The sequence below is a fragment of the Musa acuminata genome, chromosome BXJ3-4 (genome assembly GCF_036884655.1).
Source record: "Musa acuminata AAA Group cultivar baxijiao chromosome BXJ3-4, Cavendish_Baxijiao_AAA, whole genome shotgun sequence".
Lineage (NCBI taxonomy): Eukaryota > Viridiplantae > Streptophyta > Magnoliopsida > Zingiberales > Musaceae > Musa > Musa acuminata.
In genome coordinates, this window is record NC_088352.1 from 47,613,374 (window position 1) to 47,631,133 (window position 17,760).

The 17,760-nt window shown below is 41.4% G+C and overlaps 3 protein-coding genes across 8 annotated transcripts; all 3 read right to left on the reverse strand.

Annotated features, from left to right (window-relative positions):
* Positions 1–3,141: 3,141 nt before the first annotated feature.
* On the reverse strand, positions 3,142–8,554 carry LOC135636596 (BTB/POZ domain-containing protein At5g60050-like). Of its 2 annotated transcripts, XM_065148420.1 has the most exons (4): positions 8,416–8,554; positions 5,971–6,727; positions 3,834–4,807; positions 3,142–3,727 (listed from the first exon to the last, which is right to left on the reverse strand). In XM_065148420.1, the coding sequence occupies exons 1-3, from the start codon at positions 8,433–8,435 to the stop codon at positions 3,836–3,838; spliced, it is 1,749 nt and encodes a 582-aa protein (XP_065004492.1). In that variant the 5' UTR covers positions 8,436–8,554; the 3' UTR covers positions 3,142–3,727; positions 3,834–3,835. The 2 variants fall into 2 exon arrangements, with proteins under 2 accessions (XP_065004492.1, XP_065004491.1); XM_065148419.1 differs by having other exon boundaries at positions 3,142–4,807.
* LOC103982314 (uncharacterized) lies at positions 6,927–11,709 on the reverse strand. 5 transcript variants are annotated; one of them, XR_010495939.1, is made up of 5 exons: positions 11,182–11,709; positions 9,700–9,906; positions 8,416–8,562; positions 7,807–7,952; positions 6,927–7,340 (listed from the first exon to the last, which is right to left on the reverse strand). XR_010495939.1 is itself a non-coding variant. In XM_009399212.3 (4 exons), the coding sequence occupies exons 1-3, from the start codon at positions 11,614–11,616 to the stop codon at positions 8,419–8,421; spliced, it is 786 nt and encodes a 261-aa protein (XP_009397487.2). In that variant the 5' UTR covers positions 11,617–11,709; the 3' UTR covers positions 6,927–7,340; positions 8,416–8,418. The 5 variants fall into 5 exon arrangements, 3 of the variants coding, with proteins under 3 accessions (XP_009397487.2, XP_065004493.1, XP_009397486.2); XR_010495938.1 differs by having other exon boundaries at positions 6,927–7,439; XM_009399212.3 differs by lacking the exon at positions 7,807–7,952.
* A 1,924-nt stretch (positions 11,710–13,633) lies between these two features.
* On the reverse strand, positions 13,634–16,654 carry LOC135637329 (14-3-3-like protein). Its single transcript, XM_065150016.1, has 6 exons — positions 16,494–16,654; positions 15,791–16,229; positions 15,599–15,677; positions 15,377–15,499; positions 13,929–14,045; positions 13,634–13,844 (listed from the first exon to the last, which is right to left on the reverse strand). Exons 2-6 carry the CDS (start codon positions 16,195–16,197, stop codon positions 13,785–13,787), a joined length of 786 nt encoding a protein of 261 aa, XP_065006088.1. The 5' UTR covers positions 16,198–16,229; positions 16,494–16,654; the 3' UTR covers positions 13,634–13,784.
* Between the last annotated feature and the right edge of the window lie 1,106 nt (positions 16,655–17,760).

The following is a 17,760-nucleotide window of genomic DNA, read 5'->3' on the forward strand; positions in this document are numbered from 1 at the left end:
CAAACGACATGAGTTTGCAACAATATATACCTTAATCTGTGACAAAGGATGTAAGTGCCCGATCTCGATGCACCATCCTTATTTTATTATATCCCGAAAACACATCCATGAAGGTAAGGAGCTCATGGTCCGAGATGATCAATTTGGGAAAGAGGGCAGCTGTCCTCTAGACATGCTTTGTTAAAATTGGTATAATCAAAACACATTCTCCAATTTCTATTAGATTTTTTAACCGATACAACATTAGTAAGTCATTGTGGGTACTTCACTTGGGTAATAAACCCTTCCTCTAGTAGCTTGTCCACCTCGTCATTAATCGCTTGCTGGTATTCGGGAGCAAACTTACGAGGCTTTTGCTTCATAGGTCGGACTTTGAGGGAAATGTTTAAGTGGTGATAGGCCACGTTGGAGTATATTCCTAGCATGTCTCTCATTGACCATGCAAACATCTCGATATTTTTCCTAAGAAAGTTGATAAGCTACACTCGCTTCTTCTCAAGGAGTGTTGCCCCAACTTTGACGACCTGATTCGGATGGGCCTTGTTCAAAAGTTCCTCGACTAGTGACTCCATTAGCTTCAAATATGGGAGGGGTTTAGTGAAATCTCGGGGTTCAATGGTGGTACCTCGGGCCAAGCCTTCTTGTGTAAGGAGACTGTCATCAAATAGCACTAGCAAGACTCCTTCGGGTTGCTCCTCAACTTCCTAACATCGGTTTTTGTTGGGAACTTCATCACCATGTGATATATCAGCACCACAACCCTCAACCAGTTGAGTGTGAGTAGACCTATGATCACGTTGTACGCTGAGGGAATGTTAACCACTATAAATTTGGTCATCACAATTTTGGAGTATGGTTCATCGTCAAATATGATGTGCAGGCTCATAATCCCGAGAGAGGAGATGGAGTCATCCATGAACCATATTAGCAAAGAAGTCATAGGGGTGAGATCATTAGTCGAGAGCCTAAGTTTTTAAAAAGCATCAAAGTAGAGGATGTCAATGGAGTTACCTGTGTCAATTATGGAAACCACCATGGTGTTATCATGGTTTAGGTCGAGATACTTTATCTCTTCTTCCTTGAAGGTTATTTCCGAGTCATCTTCTGGCCTTGAGTGCTTCTCGATGGTGACTCAGGCATAAGCTTTGTGACTTGAGGTATTGTCCCCTCTCGAGGCAGGTCCACCAATGATGACATCAAGGCCTTGAGGTCAAGGTGAAGGTTCCCGAGGTCTCCGGACGAATCTTATGAGGTGCCCCCAATGAACGAGCTCCTCGATTTGTTTATTCAAATCATGACAGTCTTCCATATTATGGCCATAATCATGGTGGAAGCGATAATATTTAGATCTGTCTCTCCTTTCTAATAGTGTCTTCATCGGTTGAGGGTCCTTCAAGAACCCTTTTTCCTTTATCTATAAAAAAAACATCAATTCTCATCATCTTAAGAGGGGTCAACTCGGGTCGATCTTATTTTATTCGCCAAGGTGACCTCGGGGTTGGAGCTAACGATAGTCGCTCTTACCACGACGGCCTATTGTGCGTCTCCTTGTGCTTACTTGAGATCATCGCTTCGGTGGCTATGTATTGGTTGGCCCTTTGGAGGACCTCGAGTACAATTGTCGACAACCTATCCACCAATGAACAAAAAAGGTGAGAGGGTCCGAGCCCCATCATGAAGGCTTGAATCATGAGTGACGAATGGACTTCTTGCACACCTTAAATTTCGTTAGTGAAATAAGTGATGAAGTCAGAGAGTGTCTCCTCCTCCCCTTGCTTAAGCTCAAGTAACATTGTCATCGATGGCCTCGAGTGTATATTTTCAAGGAAGTATAGTTTAAACTCCTTTGCAAGCTGGGCAAAGGAGTCGATTGAGAGTGGCTTCAAACGAGTAGCGTTCTCGGGAATGCGCAACACATCAGAGCATTCAAGGTGCCACAGAGAGACATCTGGGTGTGGAAGGTAATAATGTGTTCAAATGGATCGGAACTGCCATTAAAGGCTTCTAGCGATGGGAGATAGAAGTTGCTCGGATTGGTTCCTCTTGGATGTTCTAAGTGAATTGGGACCGACTCGAGGTGGGATTGACTAGATGCTCCCCCCAGACTATTGGAACTCCCATCGTGTCTCGTCTAAGCATTGGTCCATTTGCCATAGTTGAATCCTTAAGGAGTCATCCATCGAATCCACCAATTAGATCTCCAATTCGGGTAGAGCATAACGATGGTACGACAATGCACTGAATATCATGGTTAGGGAGTAGCCCGCATCATGCTTATGAGCGTCTGCACCTAATGGGTGAGGTTCAGAAACACCTTGACGGGGATGAGTAGGTGGCTCGAATTCATCCTCGGGAGCAAGAAGCTTGGATCATTAAATAGACGTCGATACCTCGTGGGCATATTTACCGAAGTGGATGCATCCACATACGAAAAGAATGGCAGTTGTTCCCCTCGAATAAAAGTTTTGTGGGTTGGAGGTAGGGTCTCATCGCTAGAATGTTTATTAAGTAGATATGTGGGTAGACGTTCTTGTAATATTAGACTCTCCTTGTAGCACCAAAACATTAAGAGATTTCATCGTCAACATCCGAGTCAACTTGACATGATCCAAACCCGAGGGTGTAGGAGTGTCCAAAGTGGATCCGAGATAGTTTTTAAATGACTCTAAGGTGGTTCCAAGGTTGAGGGTCGAGCTTCCGAGGCACCGCTTGCACTAAGACTGATGTCGAAAAAAATTTCCTAACCCAATCCCTTTGACATTCAAATTAGACTGAGGTCCTTTCTCGGGTATGAGATTTTCTCGAAAAGAGAGTCCATCAACACAACATCGACAACTTTTATACTTGATTTGCGAAAGGGATAACTTACAATTGCCCCAACATCCTCTTTTGATGTTTTGGCCAAATGGGCGAGAAAAAAGAGACATATCCGAACCGCCTCCTTGGACTATTATCCATACGGGCGGATGGATGAAAGATGATGACAAATGTCAAATAGTAATTGACCACTAACATATTCCCTACCCCACTTTAAATTTTGATAAGAGATGCAGAGAAAGAAAAAATAATCCTGTCACAGTTTATGCAGATTTGTGTAATGTTCGGATGAAAAAAAGGAAATAAAAAAACACTTCTGCACCATAAAAAGCAAGAAAAAAGAACAATTAGAAGTGAATAATACAGCAGATGATGTCCTTGATAATCCAATGACCAAGTCTCATTAATCTTCTTCAAATTATACAACAGGCTGCTAGATGATTATCTGAGAGAGAGGTTTCTCATATTCACCGGTTCTTTTCTTCCTCAGATCAATGCTAATAACCATGTGTCTAATCCTATGGATTCCAGCAAAGCATATTATTACTTGCTATCCTCTTCTTTTCCTTTCCTCTAATCCATATTCTTCTGGAACAAGGATGTGACGTCATTCTCTTGAGCAAGTAGGTCTTAGGAACCTTTATCTCCACTATCTCAAGAAATCAAAACAGTGCCCTTATATTGCACTATGCTTTTCCTTCCAACACAAACTATGAGAACTATCATGTGATAACAAAGTACCATTGTCAGAACAAAATCATGCTCAAAACCCTTGCATCTCTCATCCATGTGACAGCCCAAAATGAATCTAAAAGAATGACTGCAATTAAAACATAAGGTAGGGTGATACCGATGCGCGATGCTCCCACCAACCAATGCAGGGTCCGAAAAGGGCGAACCCTATTTACTTCTAACAGAAGCAGATGAACAATGGAGAAATAAGACCTTTATCTACATGTCTACACCAATGACTATCCAAATCATTGAGCTGATACAGTAAACTTTAGAAAGATTACCTTCACGTTTGTTCATCAGAAACAACAATCTGCGGCTGCAAGTGATCTTGATCCCCTGTGAACTGTCTAAAGAAGGCTCTCCTCCACCACACCTCAAAGGCTCTCTGGATGTTGGGGCAATTGTCGCCTTTGCTCAGAAAACAATCAAACCATCTCAATAAGATTTCTTGTTGTTCTGCCATGGGTAATGTTAAGATGGTTGCAGAGAGCCCATCCTCTATCAACTTCTTGTCGAACATCCTGCAAGCTCTCTTCATCCAACTAAAATCTTCGTAAAGCGCTTCCAGCCATGTCCTTAGAAGAGAAATTTTTGCGTCCTTTGTCACCAGAATCTGCCCTCTCCCAATCGCAATGCACAACTGAGCAGTGATCCTGCTGATCTCAAATCTATACAAGCATGGTATCTTGGAATGCCAGGTAGAGAGCTCACTCTGATCAGCCCACAGAGCCACAAATTCATCAGCAATCCTCTTGTTTATCAGAATATCAACAAGCCACTGCACATTGTCAGCTTCTCGAGCAACCTCACCCATCAAGGAGGCTCGATCCCCGTGACCTTCACCAAAATTTGCAGCCTCGGACAAGAGCCGCAAAAGACAATCAAGGCATTTATGGCACAGGTGGTAGAGGGTTTCCCTTGAGATCTCAAGCTTGTTGAAGTGCATATTGCTTTGATCTAGGTCTTCTCTGAGCAAACGAGCTATTAAGGCTTTCATGTCTCGCCGAGCTTTCTTATCTTTGGCTTGTAGAACACCATCAAGAATCCCTAGGTATATGGAGTCAGTATTTGCAGAAGTAGATGGCTCCACTGAGACTCTTTGCAGGATTCCTCTGATTGGTTCACAGACCTGCTGAATCTGAAGCTTGCCAAGGGTAGATACTACCTTCTCCTCCTCAGCCTCAGACCAAGGAATGGCTTCCAAGTAGTCGAGGCATGCCAAAATTCCATCATCAAATTGTATATCCACAGAAACCTGAGTGCAGATTCAAAAGAGATGTGTTACTTTCTGCGCTGCAACCTTAAGGAGATACTTCTCAGTTTATTGATGCAAAAGGAGATGATTCTACTTATTGCATTCAAACATAAAAGAAACTATTTGACACAATGTAAACTGCAAGAAACATAAGTAAACAACTTCTGTTCTTCCTATTTAGATTATATCAATCCCACAGCAGAACCAACTCCAAAAACAGAACATTAAGAATGCCCCAACTAAATGTGTACCCACTTTGTTTCTTCAATTATTCGATGGCAATCACACATTACTTCATCACTGTGCAAATTAGAGTGCATGTTCCTTTTACACAACTCAATATCAATTTTGACATACTAAAAGCAGCTATAAGAAATTCCAAAGTGTTGTATTTCAGTTAAGATTCATCGAACACCAGTGAAAGGACGACCCTCAAATTTGATCTTCTTGCAAAGAAACATACTGATGTGCATAAAATTTGGCTCTGCTGGTACATGAACTTACAACAAATGAACTATTTACCCTATCCATTCATTCTGGTCAGTAATGGTTGGTTGACATAGACAAATGCTGCATTGCTGGCCCTTAGCAAACCCAGTACATTTGACCTCAATGTTGATGTGGGGTAAAAAATAGTATGATGTTAGCCGACATGGGATAAATCCGAGTTGGTGCCAACATGGCACCCGTGTGGATATGTTAGCCGCATCGGCACCACTTGGCATGCAGCTATGGTACTCATCAACCTTGGGCAGGGCCGAGAAGTGCCACGTTGATGCCATGTAAGCTGCCACGTTTGCTGCCACATCAGCATCAACTCATTGATGAATTGTGATTACTTATATTTTTAGTCCAAGCTTGTCGATCCATTTGTCTACATCAACCTTTTGGTTAATCGTCATCTGCCGTGAAGAGTACATGTGTTGAAAGCAAAGTGTCTACTTTGCAAAACGCTTAAAGGTTTATAAGGGAATGTAGAAAAGAGTTCTTATCTTTTTTGGTTTGCTTTCTTCAAACCCTAAAAAGATAAGTTAATTTTCTTGCAGGAATCTGATTCGGAAACAAAAGAGAGCACAAACAATCCCTCATTCTTCGATCAATCTCTTTAGCTAAAAGATTTGGGGGTAAAAGAAGAAAGAATTACGAGAGAAACGTGTAGTTACCTTGAGCAATCCAAGAACCTTGTCCACGTCCTCGCCGGCCAGACTCCGCCTGGGATCGCCCGAGTACATGAGCCCCACCGCCTCCACGTACGCCTCCGCGTCGTCGCACTCGCAGATCTCCACCGCCACCGGGCGCCCCGGCCGGCCGCCGACCCCCGCCAGCTTCTCCGCGAAGAATCGGCTCCGCGCCGCCAGTACCCGGCGGTGGGCCGTCACCGTCACACGGAACCCGTCGCTGGAGCTGACGGAGAGCTCCATGTCGCCGGGGCCCTCCCTGGCGAGGATCGCCGCGATCTTCTCCTGCAGACGGAGCCGATTCTGGTCGCCGGAGGGCTGCCGCGGCGGGGGGTAGGTCCGGTGGGGGACGCCCTCCTGTGACATCATCTCGAAGAGCGTGGAAGTCTTGGGGGACGGAAACGAAGGGCGCGGAGGGGAAGGGCTAGCAGGGCTGAGGGAAGCCGGCGGAGGAGATGAAGTGGGGGAGAGACCGGGGGAGGAGATGAAGCCTTGGCGTATCATGGCAGAGACCTCGCCGGACTTCAACAGGTTCTCCGCCACAGCCGCCATGCGGGCACGAGCGAGATCGCGGGTCCGGGTGTTCCTCCGCCTCCGCCTCCGCCGGTCGTAATCTGGAGAAGAGCTTACAGCGGCGTCTCGTCCGAACAGCCTCGAAAACGACGCCTTAAAGAGAATGTTAGAGGTCCACGAAGGATTATTCTCACGACGGTGAGCGGATCCGTCTGTTATAATATCAAGACTGCCGAGACAGCGAAAATAACGTGTCACTCATTTTTGATCCTCTGTGACGACAAAGAACACAGAACAACTCAACCCACCAACCATAGATCGACACGTATAACATGTCTCCAAAGCAGCTCATTGAGAGGGCTGTTTGCTGTCATTATAAACCCTTGAGGAAATATATTGACTATCGTAGTGGTTAGAGCAAGTAATACTACAGCACAACTCAAAGCCATTGGTTTATATAGTATTAACAACAATGATGGCTGCAATGGATAGTGACATGACAAAGTATTTACACAGTATTTGCATGGAGAGAGTTCAACATTGAACATGTTGGCTCTGAGTCACATCACAGTATCTCTTCTGGCCTCATTGCATCAATGATTCTAATATCAGTCACATCCCATCAGCTCAGCTGTCCTTATTAACCAATGGTTCATGCACAAGCCATTTGCTGTTGTCCTTGTGTTTGTGTACAAACAAATCAACCTACTTACATCAAAAGCTTCCAAAGTTTCAAGTTTGTCCATCTTCAGTCCTAGATGGAATGGATTGCCTCTCATTGCACTTGGCCTCCAAGCTTCTCATCAACACTATTCCATGGTGATACTCCACAGTTACACCATCTTTATGCATCAAAACAATCACTTCAGTTCAATACTGTCTCCATCATCTCCTCCTAGGCATGACAGAAAGCATGCTAGACTGTGGCAGTCATTATACTTCTGGTTCAGAAATGAAGTTTATTTATTTCTTCAGTGTCACTAATTTTTTCCTCTCCTCATGCTTTATATTTGTATTCTTTATACCTGTATAACTCTTGAACACATGATCTTAATTTTTTTTCAATATCATTTCATTTAAAAACTTAAGCTAGTAGATGAGATATTACCTAGATACTTATGTTCTTAACAAAATATAATAATATCAAAGAACAGAAATAGTGATCATGGGAAAATGCAACCTTGAGAACATACAAGGAGAAAGAAAATGAGAAAGGGAAGAAGATGATAAGGGAGAATAGGCCAGAGAGATGCCAAGGCAAAGTCATCAGGAGAAGAAAGAGGAGAGAGGGAAAGTGGGAGAATATACCATCCTCAACCTGCTGAAAACTCCTACACAGTGTGACACTGAAGCCATCTCATGTAATAAAATTCCACAATCAGATGTTATGTGGTTCTTGCATATGTTCATCTCTTCATGTGACACAATAGATACATTGGCATTGGTACATCAATCTTGTGAGCAAAAGGTTAAAGAATATATATTAGTCAGATTCACTTCAAATCAGAAATAAGAGCAGGTAGAATTGTGTGCTATTATGATGGTAATAGGAATTTGAATCTGTGACACAGTTCTCCGATAAATTGCACAAAGTGATAGCAACCTTACCGATATAAAAAGTGTGGTAAACATAAAGTCGAACTTCAACATGAACAAGAAGAAAGTTCCAACCACATTATTTTTAATGGTAATGTCAAAATCTTTTTCCCTAACTCTTCTACGAATCAAAAACTATAACATAGGGGCATAGTGACAGACATTAATGACCAGACACATATTAAAAACCAATCATAAAACTCATGAGAACCAAAATCTCCATGTCAAGAGCATAGCGATGTTTATGACAACATACTTGAAACAAGATTTCGAGATGTGCAGATAAATAGACTCCTAAGCCTGGAGGCAACAGAAGCATACCGTTCAGGATATCCTTGCATTCTTCAAAGTTTTACATGTAACCATGCCTCCAGATGTCCTCATAGGGTGGATGCCCAGAACAGCCACACAATCATCTGTGGATTTCAGATGAGGTTGAACAGACTCCCATATCTTTTTCTTTTGGACCTGTGGCGTGGCAAGGGAGCAGACGGTAAATGCCCAAAGAACAGCAAGCAATATTGTCAAACATCTCATCAGCAACAACAACATTAGCATGTCGAAGCCCACAACATAGTTGGCAAGACCATCGAACAAGTTACATTTCCCATGAGACTGAAGTTGATTTAGTTGGGAAAGAAAACTATTTCTTTGCTGCCACAAATAAGACAAACTTACTTTGCTAAACCTTTCAAATAGGCTATATGGTCCATCAAAAATGAAGTCTCATGTGCATCCATAAATGATCCACAAGAGACACTATTATCTAAATTCATATTGCAAGCCAGCCTAGCTGATAAAAACTGCCACAACATATTGCATCATATGGACACATTGTCCAGAATCATGCTGCAAGCCAGCATAGTTGAAAAAAAAACTGAGAAGGTCATGAATCAATATCTTTTAGTCTCTGGGAGTATATTTAATCATAAATCAGTATAACTAAATAAGTATTTTAGGGGGGGTGCATATATATGAAAGAATATAAAAATTATAGGAAGCATCATGATATTTGCAACTTTTAAGAATACATATGAAGTTGCCCCTGAAAAATTGAAGCCAACTATCCATCTTTTTCAACCATCAAAATTAACTTTTCAGAATAAGAACTTTAAACAATTAGGAGACAGGAAACCAACTATTCAAAAACTGATGCACCTTGATCAGCCATGCAATTGAAAAGCAACCTTCTATGGTCGTTCACAAACAGAAAACCTCCTGTATGAGAATTTGGCAAGTCTGCTACAGGGAGCAATATACATCTGATAGAGATAGATAAGGACAAATGCCAATGGAACAACCCAACATAGTGATGGGAAAGGTTAATAAAATGTCTACATCATCATAATTTTGTAATTGTGGTAACTCATTTTCCGATTATAAGGGGGTGTATAAAAGGCATTCACATATTAAGACACCAAAAATAGATATCATTAATCTTTAATCCAAATTTTTCAAGAAGCTAAGGAATGGACCTATGCTACCTATATGCAGCTAAAATAGTCATAAGGTATCCACATAGTGTCAATATGCCGTTGGATTATATGCTGTCACATAAGTAACAGTATACAGAAGGTTAAAAATCCTGATATCCAAAGGCCTTACCTGATTAGGAGATGCAGCATCGGGTTGCTTATCTTTGTCATCCTCTGAGCCGAACCAAATTCTTTCACCAGGGATTGAACCTTCGGGAGGTATAAGAAGCTCAACATTTTCATGAGATTCATCAGAAGCAGCCATAAGCATTCCATTTGACTTGATTCCTCGCATGTTCCTGGGCTTCAGGTTAGCAAGAACGACAACTTTGATGTCCTGCACATGAACACATCAATAGCTACTTCAGTATCTTTTAGTAATAAAAGCTATTTCTTATCACAGTAGAAATTGCACTTGTTCTGCATCAACCAATCAAAGAGTCTGACTAGCGAGGAGAATTCAGAATATGGGTGAAAAAAAGCAAATGGCACATTTTTCCTTTGTTTGTAGTCAAAGTCGCTATAAAACATTGTAAGCCATAACAATTCTTCCGAGCAAGGTAGTTAAAAGCAATTTATCAGTTCACTCCTTTTTTTTGTTCTCATGATTAATCACCTTCACAATATAGTATGTACAATTAGTTGAATCTCCATTCCATATTTAGATATGACGCTCAATGGATGTGAAAATGTTAATGAAGAGAAAGATTCTTGATTTAATATGACGCTCAATGGATGTCATGATAGAAAATCCATGTACACACAGAAAATGAAAGAAAAAACTAAGCACACTTCTTGATTACAGACTCCAATCAGATAACAAAAGGAGAAAAAAAATCACAATGGCTAAGTGTATGGCAGCTGCATCTTAAGAGAAAACATAAAAGCCAGGTGAATCTTATTAGTGATACAGTAACCTACTCAACACAACCTAGAAAATGGAGACACACAGGAGAAGACCAATAAGAAAATCAAATGAACTATTACTCAGGCTATTTAGATTTCAAGAACAATGGATAGCCATAAAAATTAGAAAAGAAGAGATAAGTGAATGCAAATTTCTATGTCACATACATGGGATAAAATGAATTTTTTTATGGTGTTAAAGAAGACAATTACTACTAATCCATCTCAGAAAAAAGTCTCTAACATGAATAATTCTACACTGTGTAATGAGGTCATCTCAATGAAATTATAGAGCAAAACATACTCACATACACCTCCACCCTGTGTGTTCCTAATCATAACCGTTATAAAATCTGATTGCTCACTATCCGTCTTTTGACTGTTTGAAGCACAAGAACATTAACCAGTTTTTAGTGATTACCGCAGCCGGTGAAAGCTAAACCCACTGCAAAATTTTGATTGTAAACATCTGTAACGAACTCCAAGAAGGATTAGCACACAACTAATTCATAAATCAAAACCCAAGTTTCACCAAGATTCTCAATTGGCATTAAAAGATAAACCACCAATATCAGGGCGCACCTAAAAATACAGGACGATTGGATGTATAACCATGTGCCCGCTATGTTAAGCACCGTTTTACATTACAAGCATATATACAAACACATGGCGATCAAAAACAAGGGGTGAAAGAAAAGAATAAAACCTGGAGGTGCTCCAAAGGAATGTAGTTGACGAGACCGCTACAGATGGTCCTCGGCTCCGGCTCGCCGACGTCTACTTCCTCCACATACAGGGAATCGGCCTCGGGGTGCCTCCACGCCTTGAGGATGCGCCCGACCCGGATGTCCAGCGAGTCGGCCGACTCACGAAGCGGGTCCGGAGGGGGACCAGGAGGAGCGCCTTCCTCCGCCGTCGCACTGGCGGCCTCGGCGGCCGTCGACTGAGGGGAGTCGGAGCAGTATACTCTCGCCGTTCGGGATGAGCGGAGGAGCGAGTAGTGGCGACCGGTGAAGGTCCCGTGGGAGCGGACGATGGAGAAGCAACGGGCAGAGACGGAGACCATCTTATTGTAATGGAGGCGGGTATTGATGGTAGAGATGAAGAGCGCCGCGCCGCTCCTCGAGATGGCGGCCGCCATCTGCACGTTCGCCTTCGGTGACTTCGGGTAGCACAAGCGTCAAGGAAGGCGCAGGGATTGGATCACGTTATCCTGGGATGGAATCACAAATGAGTAAAATGGTATGAGATAACGGCGGTTACGTTAGTGTGACCGAAGGGACCGACTGGACTTAGTTTCCGACATACAACACAGTCGGCTAATTACATATTACTCCTATAATTAATTATATTAAATATTTTTATTTTTTTTATTTTAATAAATTATATTAAAAAAATTTATATATTTATAAAAGTGAAACATTTAATCCGTTTCTCTTTATGCAGTTAATTCTACGAGCGAAAGATATTCTGTGTTGTAAATAACATTATAAAAAAAGATAAAAAGGTAATTTACTCTTATATAAAAGCTTCTTTATCCTACTTCTACTTCATCCTCCTCTCCAACTTTGCTATCCTATTCTATTTATCTTTCCTCTTGTATTTTTCCTTGGCCCTCTTCAAAATCAAGGCTACCTTCATCGTACACTATAAGCTCTTGGCTCTCTTAGAGAAAGGAGACCTCCCCCAACGACTTCAAGTTTAACGGTGAGATCGATGTTGCTACGAGGGCATGGAAGAAGGCCATGTACTTCGTCCCTCACAAATTCATCGATAATTGGGTCGATCTTGACGTGTACGACTATCACGATATCTTCTACGTTACAATGCTTGACAAACTCTCGACGACGTCGATATCGTCGGGTACCTCCCAATGTAGCTCACCCTCTTGATTAATGTTATTCTCCTCCATATCAACTCCAATCGCTTATGTAGCATCATCCCCTTAAATCATCTCTCATCTCAAACTCCTCCATGAGCTCAATGCTAGCAACAGTTGCTACTTTGACCCATTCCCGGATGTTGGCCTTCACCTGTTGTCACTTAAGTACCTTAACCTTCGGTTCAATAACTTCGAGGGAGAGTTGTTGCTGGTGCTTTTCAGCAAGGAGCTCAATATAATATTCTTGAACAACAACTGTTTCACCCCTCATATGCTCGACAACTTCAGTAATTCTAAAGTCTTCACCCTCGATGAGCTCGTTCTGATGAACAAACTTTCGAGATTTAATTAAACTTTCTCCCCTTAAAGATCGTTTAGGAGGATACGAAGTAGAAGGAGAGGACGAAACTATGATTTTAGTATCATTTTCTATACCTGACAACATGTGTGAAAAAATAAAATTAAATATTTTATTTTTTACAAGTATAGAGATCTTAATATAATTTTTAAAAATATAAAAGATCCACACATATCTTAAAAGGATGAAAATCTATAATTAACCATCTTCTACACCCATCCAAAGCTCACGTCAGCAATCATGTCGCGAACCTTAAAACATTTGCAAGCATATAAAAGCATTCCCAGCATGTTAATCATCCACATTGATGATATAAGTTTGCACACATCGAAGGCACCATTTGCATGCATATAAAAACATTCCCAGTGTGTTAATCATACGCATTGATGACATAAGTTTGCACACATCGAAGGCACCATTTGCATGCATATAAAAACATTCGCAGAATGTTAATCATACACATTGATGATATAAGTTTGCACACATCGAAGTCACTATGGTCGTTGCAAATGATAGATGATTATCCAATCTACCAGAAATATAAATTAAATCATATCTCGTCTCTCATTTAAATTTTAAGATGTAATGGCATTGATCATGTCAAAACATACCCAATCATCCAAATTAAAAGTATTAAAGATTATATCTCTAATTAATTCCCACATGTAAGATCGAACTATATGTATCTCTCAGTAAGATTATATCTCTAATATAAATTAAATCATATCTCGTCTCTCAGTATTAAAGATTATATCTCTAATTAATTCCCACATGTAAGATTAAAGATTATACCCAATCATCCAAATCGATTTAAACTTTTAGATGCAATGACATTGATACAAAAAATTCAAAAATCAGAATCATTTTAATCTCCTGCCTATGTATCTCTCAGTAGAACAGGCATGAAGACAACAAACAGACAAGAAACCAATGTTTAGAAGGTATTAGTTCAAACATTGTGTTTGTCCTCAACCCATAGGAGAGAGACATCAACGAACACACAGGATCCTCACAAGCATCTACTTAAAAAGGTACATCCTATATCATTAGAAAGAAACTGAATTCGTGATCACTGGTCCTCTCCTGATTCCTTCTTTGGAGCTTCCTTGATCTCATCAGCTCCATCCTCCTGTCAGGCAAAAACTAGTGTGATGACACTCCGTCTGTTGTCAACAGATTTCAGCACCAACAAATTAGAGGAAGTAACACTGACCGTAATATCAGAGGTCCATAATGTCAAGTTGTCTCGAAGAAGCTGCATAATCAAAGTACTGTCTTTGTATGATTCTTCACCCAATGTATCCAGCTCAGATATTGCCTCATCAAATGCCTGAAAAGGATGCCAAAGTAGAATGTTCAAGAAGACATTGATAAATGAGTCAACCAAATTATCAGATCACGAGCTGGTAAGCCAGGAATCCGATGATACAATGAATGGATCACCAACAGAAACAAAGATCCCCAGTCAACAAACTAGATACTTGGACGAACTTCTGAAATGCATGGATGAAAGATGAGAATAGAAATACAAGTTGCAGGTTAAGATAAGATAACATTTCTTTGGCAAAAGTCAACATAAATTATTTCAATTTGTGTGTACAATATGCAGTTAAAAGTCTGCACGTTCATGTGCAAACACTGATAGAAATGTGTTGTATGATTACCTCTATGAAGAAATTCAAGTCAAATTATACCATCCAAGCACATGCATAATCACAAGAGAGACTAGACAAATAGAGGAACCACACTCCCAAGAAGCCAAATGTCTTCACGTGAATGCACATAAATAAGAATCAATAATAAATTATATTGTGTTTGGTGATGTAACAAAGGACATTTGATTTATACACAAAGTAATGGTGTTCAGGTAGCCCAATCTTGTACATGTAATATCTGGAAGAAAGAAGAATTATAGAGAAATTTATCACTAAGGATGCAGAACAAGATGTGAGGTTGGAAGGATTGCAGTAAACAAGATAGAAGATTATAACTACAAGGAACATATTATATGAGTATACAATAGAAGAGGGGCTAGCTGGCCATTAACAGGAACTCATTATTAAACTTCTTATAAGGTTATAAAAGCCCCTTTTATAGGCTAAATCTCACGCTTGGTAGGGTTCTCAATAAAAGATCCTTACAGGATAAAAACACCTATTTAGAAAAATTGTACAACGAATCATGTATAATGGGTCATCTGGATCTTTAAAAGAATGATTCCTTTCGGACTAACAAAGAAGTCTATATGGAATAAGGCTTTCATGCATCATTTTAACAAAATTTCCTAAATATCATTTCAAAAAAGTGATGATAATCAGCCAAATTTTATGGAAAAATGATAAACTCAACTTAACTGAACCAATTTTATCATGATTTTACTTATGCTTTAAACAATTGAATCATCGCGGCTGTTTTTCCGCTGGAGGTTCTTGAATCCCCAACTCAATCTTCAAATAGGGTGATGAAGTGTGATTCCTGTGCTTTATATGTTATCCTCCAATTTGGACGCAATACCATGTTTTTCCAGGTAAACATATGCAAGCGAAAAATAGACATCACATCAAGTCAAATATATAATGAATTATTATAGAATGTCAATTAAAGTATTTACTAAACATTGCACGACACCATATGGAAACAGGAGGGATCTGTGAGATAAACCTGCTTCGCAAGGCTGCAAGCACGATCTGGTGAGTTAAGAATTTCATAGTAGAACACAGAGAAGTTAAGTGCCAACCCCAGCCTTATCGGATGAGTTGAAGCTAATTCAGCTAAAGCAATATCCTGTCAAAAATTTTGCCAAAATATCAAATTTGAACCAAATTTATAAGAATGTTTTCTGGAAAGATTGTAAAGAACAAATTGCATGTAAATGTTACGTACCTGAGCAGATTTGTAAGCCGAAAGCGTGCTCTCAGCTGCTTCTTTCCTCTCAGCTCCAGTCTTGAACTCTGCCAGGTACCTAAGCACAACAACAGAGCAAAATCATAATTATCAAATTATTAAAATATGAAAATAACGCTTCTTTTCTGACAAAGTTTATTCTTTTTCTCAAAGGAATACGCTTCTTCTAACCTGTGGTAGTCACCATTCATCTTAAGGTAAAAGACCTTGGACTCTGTAGCGGTGGCGGAGGGGACAAGATGGGAATCAAGCAGCTTCAGGATCCCATCACAGATCTTGCTGAGCTCGGCCTCCACCTTGCCGCGGTACTCCTTGATCAACGCCACGTGATCCTCGTTCCCGCGGCTCTCCTCCTTCTGTTCGATGGAGGAGACAATGCGCCAGGACGCACGGCGCGCTCCGATCACGTTCTTGTAGGCCACAGAGAGAAGGTTGCGCTCCTCCACCGTGAGCTCCTCCCCGTTGATCGTCTTCACCACCTTCTCCATGAACTCCACCATCTCCTCGTACCGTTCCGCCTGCTCCGCGAGCTTGGCCATGTACACATTGCCCTCGCGCGACGATTCCACGGGAGACATTTTGCTAGGTCTCTATTCAAGAAAGTTCCTCTCTGTATATCCGCAACACCAGATCGGCATCAAATGTTAGCCCATCATCAAATTCACACTTCATTAGGCACCCAAATCTAGAACAAAGAAGACCAATTTTGAGCCAGTAATGAAAATAAATAAGATGGCACACGGATCCATCAGCTAGAAGGATCTTAAAATCTTCCCCAAGTGATGCAACTATTCGATTTCAAGAAGAAGAGTTGACGATTGTGAAGAAGAAATCATGCGTCGAATTAACTCATCAAGACAAATGCATCGCATACTTCCTTCCAGAAAACGATCAAGTAAACAGGATCTTGTGGAAGCACAGCCAACGAGGGCGACAAGAAGACTCCCGTTCCACCGAAGCGAGACGCTTAGGGTTCTTCTTTCTTGTCCGAGATGAGTTAAGCCGCCCGATCGATCTCCATTTGTTGCTCGGGTTGGAGAGGTATATGGGGATCAGAAAAATACATCTGGTACCCCTGCATTCCGTAACTGCAATCAAACTCTCCTTGTGATTGGACTAGTATTGGGGCCACGTCATTGCCCAATAAAAGGAAAGGTGCACTGTGGAGTAGATTTACAACCAGTAGGAAAAGAGTTTTTGGGAAATAGAGGGTTAGTATTGTGTTGGGGTCCTTCGGAGGCGGAGGGTCGAATACGTGGTCGGAGTAGAAGGCGACTTCGGGTGGCCAGCTCACGAGGCACGACAACCGCTCATCGCTGGGTCCACCGGCAACGCGGCCAAGCAGAGTCGCCCGATGTGGTGGTCCCAACTTGACCGACAGCCCGCGTCATCCGGGCACTGGAGTGGGCAAGGATCCCCTGTTTCACCCAGTCACGGGCGTCTTTATCCTCCCACAGCAGCCGCGCCGCACACGTCGAGCTAACGTCATAAAGCCCTCTATGACGTTTACTACGTTCTCAGATTAATCGTACACGAACCCGAACCCGAACCCGAACCCGGTTTGGTATCTTATATAATGTACCAAGTCATTGTCTTAGGTTTAAAGTGCGATAGATTAAAATAAATACCTGATAAAAATCGATACACTGTTATTATCATTCAATAATGAATATAGTATCACTATGCTTTGAGTCCGAATCCAACTATTTAGTTACTTAAATGTGAATCCAATATCGGATCCGGGTACCTATTTTTTCATTCAAATTCGTATCAAATCCAATTAAGAGATACCCGGATCCGGTTTATCGATTACTTAATTGGATGAGTTGGCCCAGCCCATAAATCGGACTGGTCTATCATTGCGGGCCTGCCATGGACAGCGGAATTGGGGGAACCCTGCCTCTCCGCCAAAAACCCTATACTGCCGAGCGCCGATTTCATGGCGGTACTGCAGTTCTTCTCGCTGTCGCCTCGTCGTCCCCAACATCTGCGGCTGCTACATCCGGCGCCTCGACAAGGCCAACGTCTTGAAGAAACAATGGTGACCAAGAAATACCTTACTCTATAACCTAATGCATTATAGTTTGCGAAATATTTCTTGGTTTTGTAGTTGGGCATTTAATCTTCTAATCTCCATCCAT

What these genes read in the sequence shown, in the direction of transcription:
- LOC135636596 (XM_065148420.1), bottom strand. Translation starts at nt 8,435, where the DNA reads ATGCAAGGATATCCTGAACG. An exon ending in ATGCAAGGATATCCTGAACG is followed by an intron (nt 6,728 to 8,415) that starts GTATGCTTCTGT and finishes CTGTCTCGGCAG; the next exon opens with TCTTGATATTATAACAGACG. An exon ending in AGGTTCTTGGATTGCTCAAG is followed by an intron (nt 4,808 to 5,970) that starts GTAACTACACGT and finishes ATCTGCACTCAG; the next exon opens with GTTTCTGTGGATATACAATT.
- LOC103982314 (XM_009399212.3), bottom strand. Translation starts at nt 11,616, where the DNA reads ATGGCGGCCGCCATCTCGAGGAGCGGCGCGGCGCTCTTCATCTCTACC. An exon ending in TTCCTTTGGAGCACCTCCAG is followed by an intron (nt 9,907 to 11,181) that starts GTTTTATTCTTT and finishes GTTCATGTGCAG; the next exon opens with GACATCAAAGTTGTCGTTCT. An exon ending in ATGCTGCATCTCCTAATCAG is followed by an intron (nt 8,563 to 9,699) that starts GTAAGGCCTTTG and finishes GCCACGCCACAG; the next exon opens with GTCCAAAAGAAAAAGATATG.
- LOC135637329 (XM_065150016.1), bottom strand. Translation starts at nt 16,197, where the DNA reads ATGTCTCCCGTGGAATCGTCGCGCGAGGGCAATGTGTACATGGCCAAG. An exon ending in CGGCTTACAAATCTGCTCAG is followed by an intron (nt 15,500 to 15,598) that starts GTACGTAACATT and finishes AATTTTTGACAG; the next exon opens with GATATTGCTTTAGCTGAATT. An exon ending in CTTGCAGCCTTGCGAAGCAG is followed by an intron (nt 14,046 to 15,376) that starts GTTTATCTCACA and finishes CATCCTTTTCAG; the next exon opens with GCATTTGATGAGGCAATATC.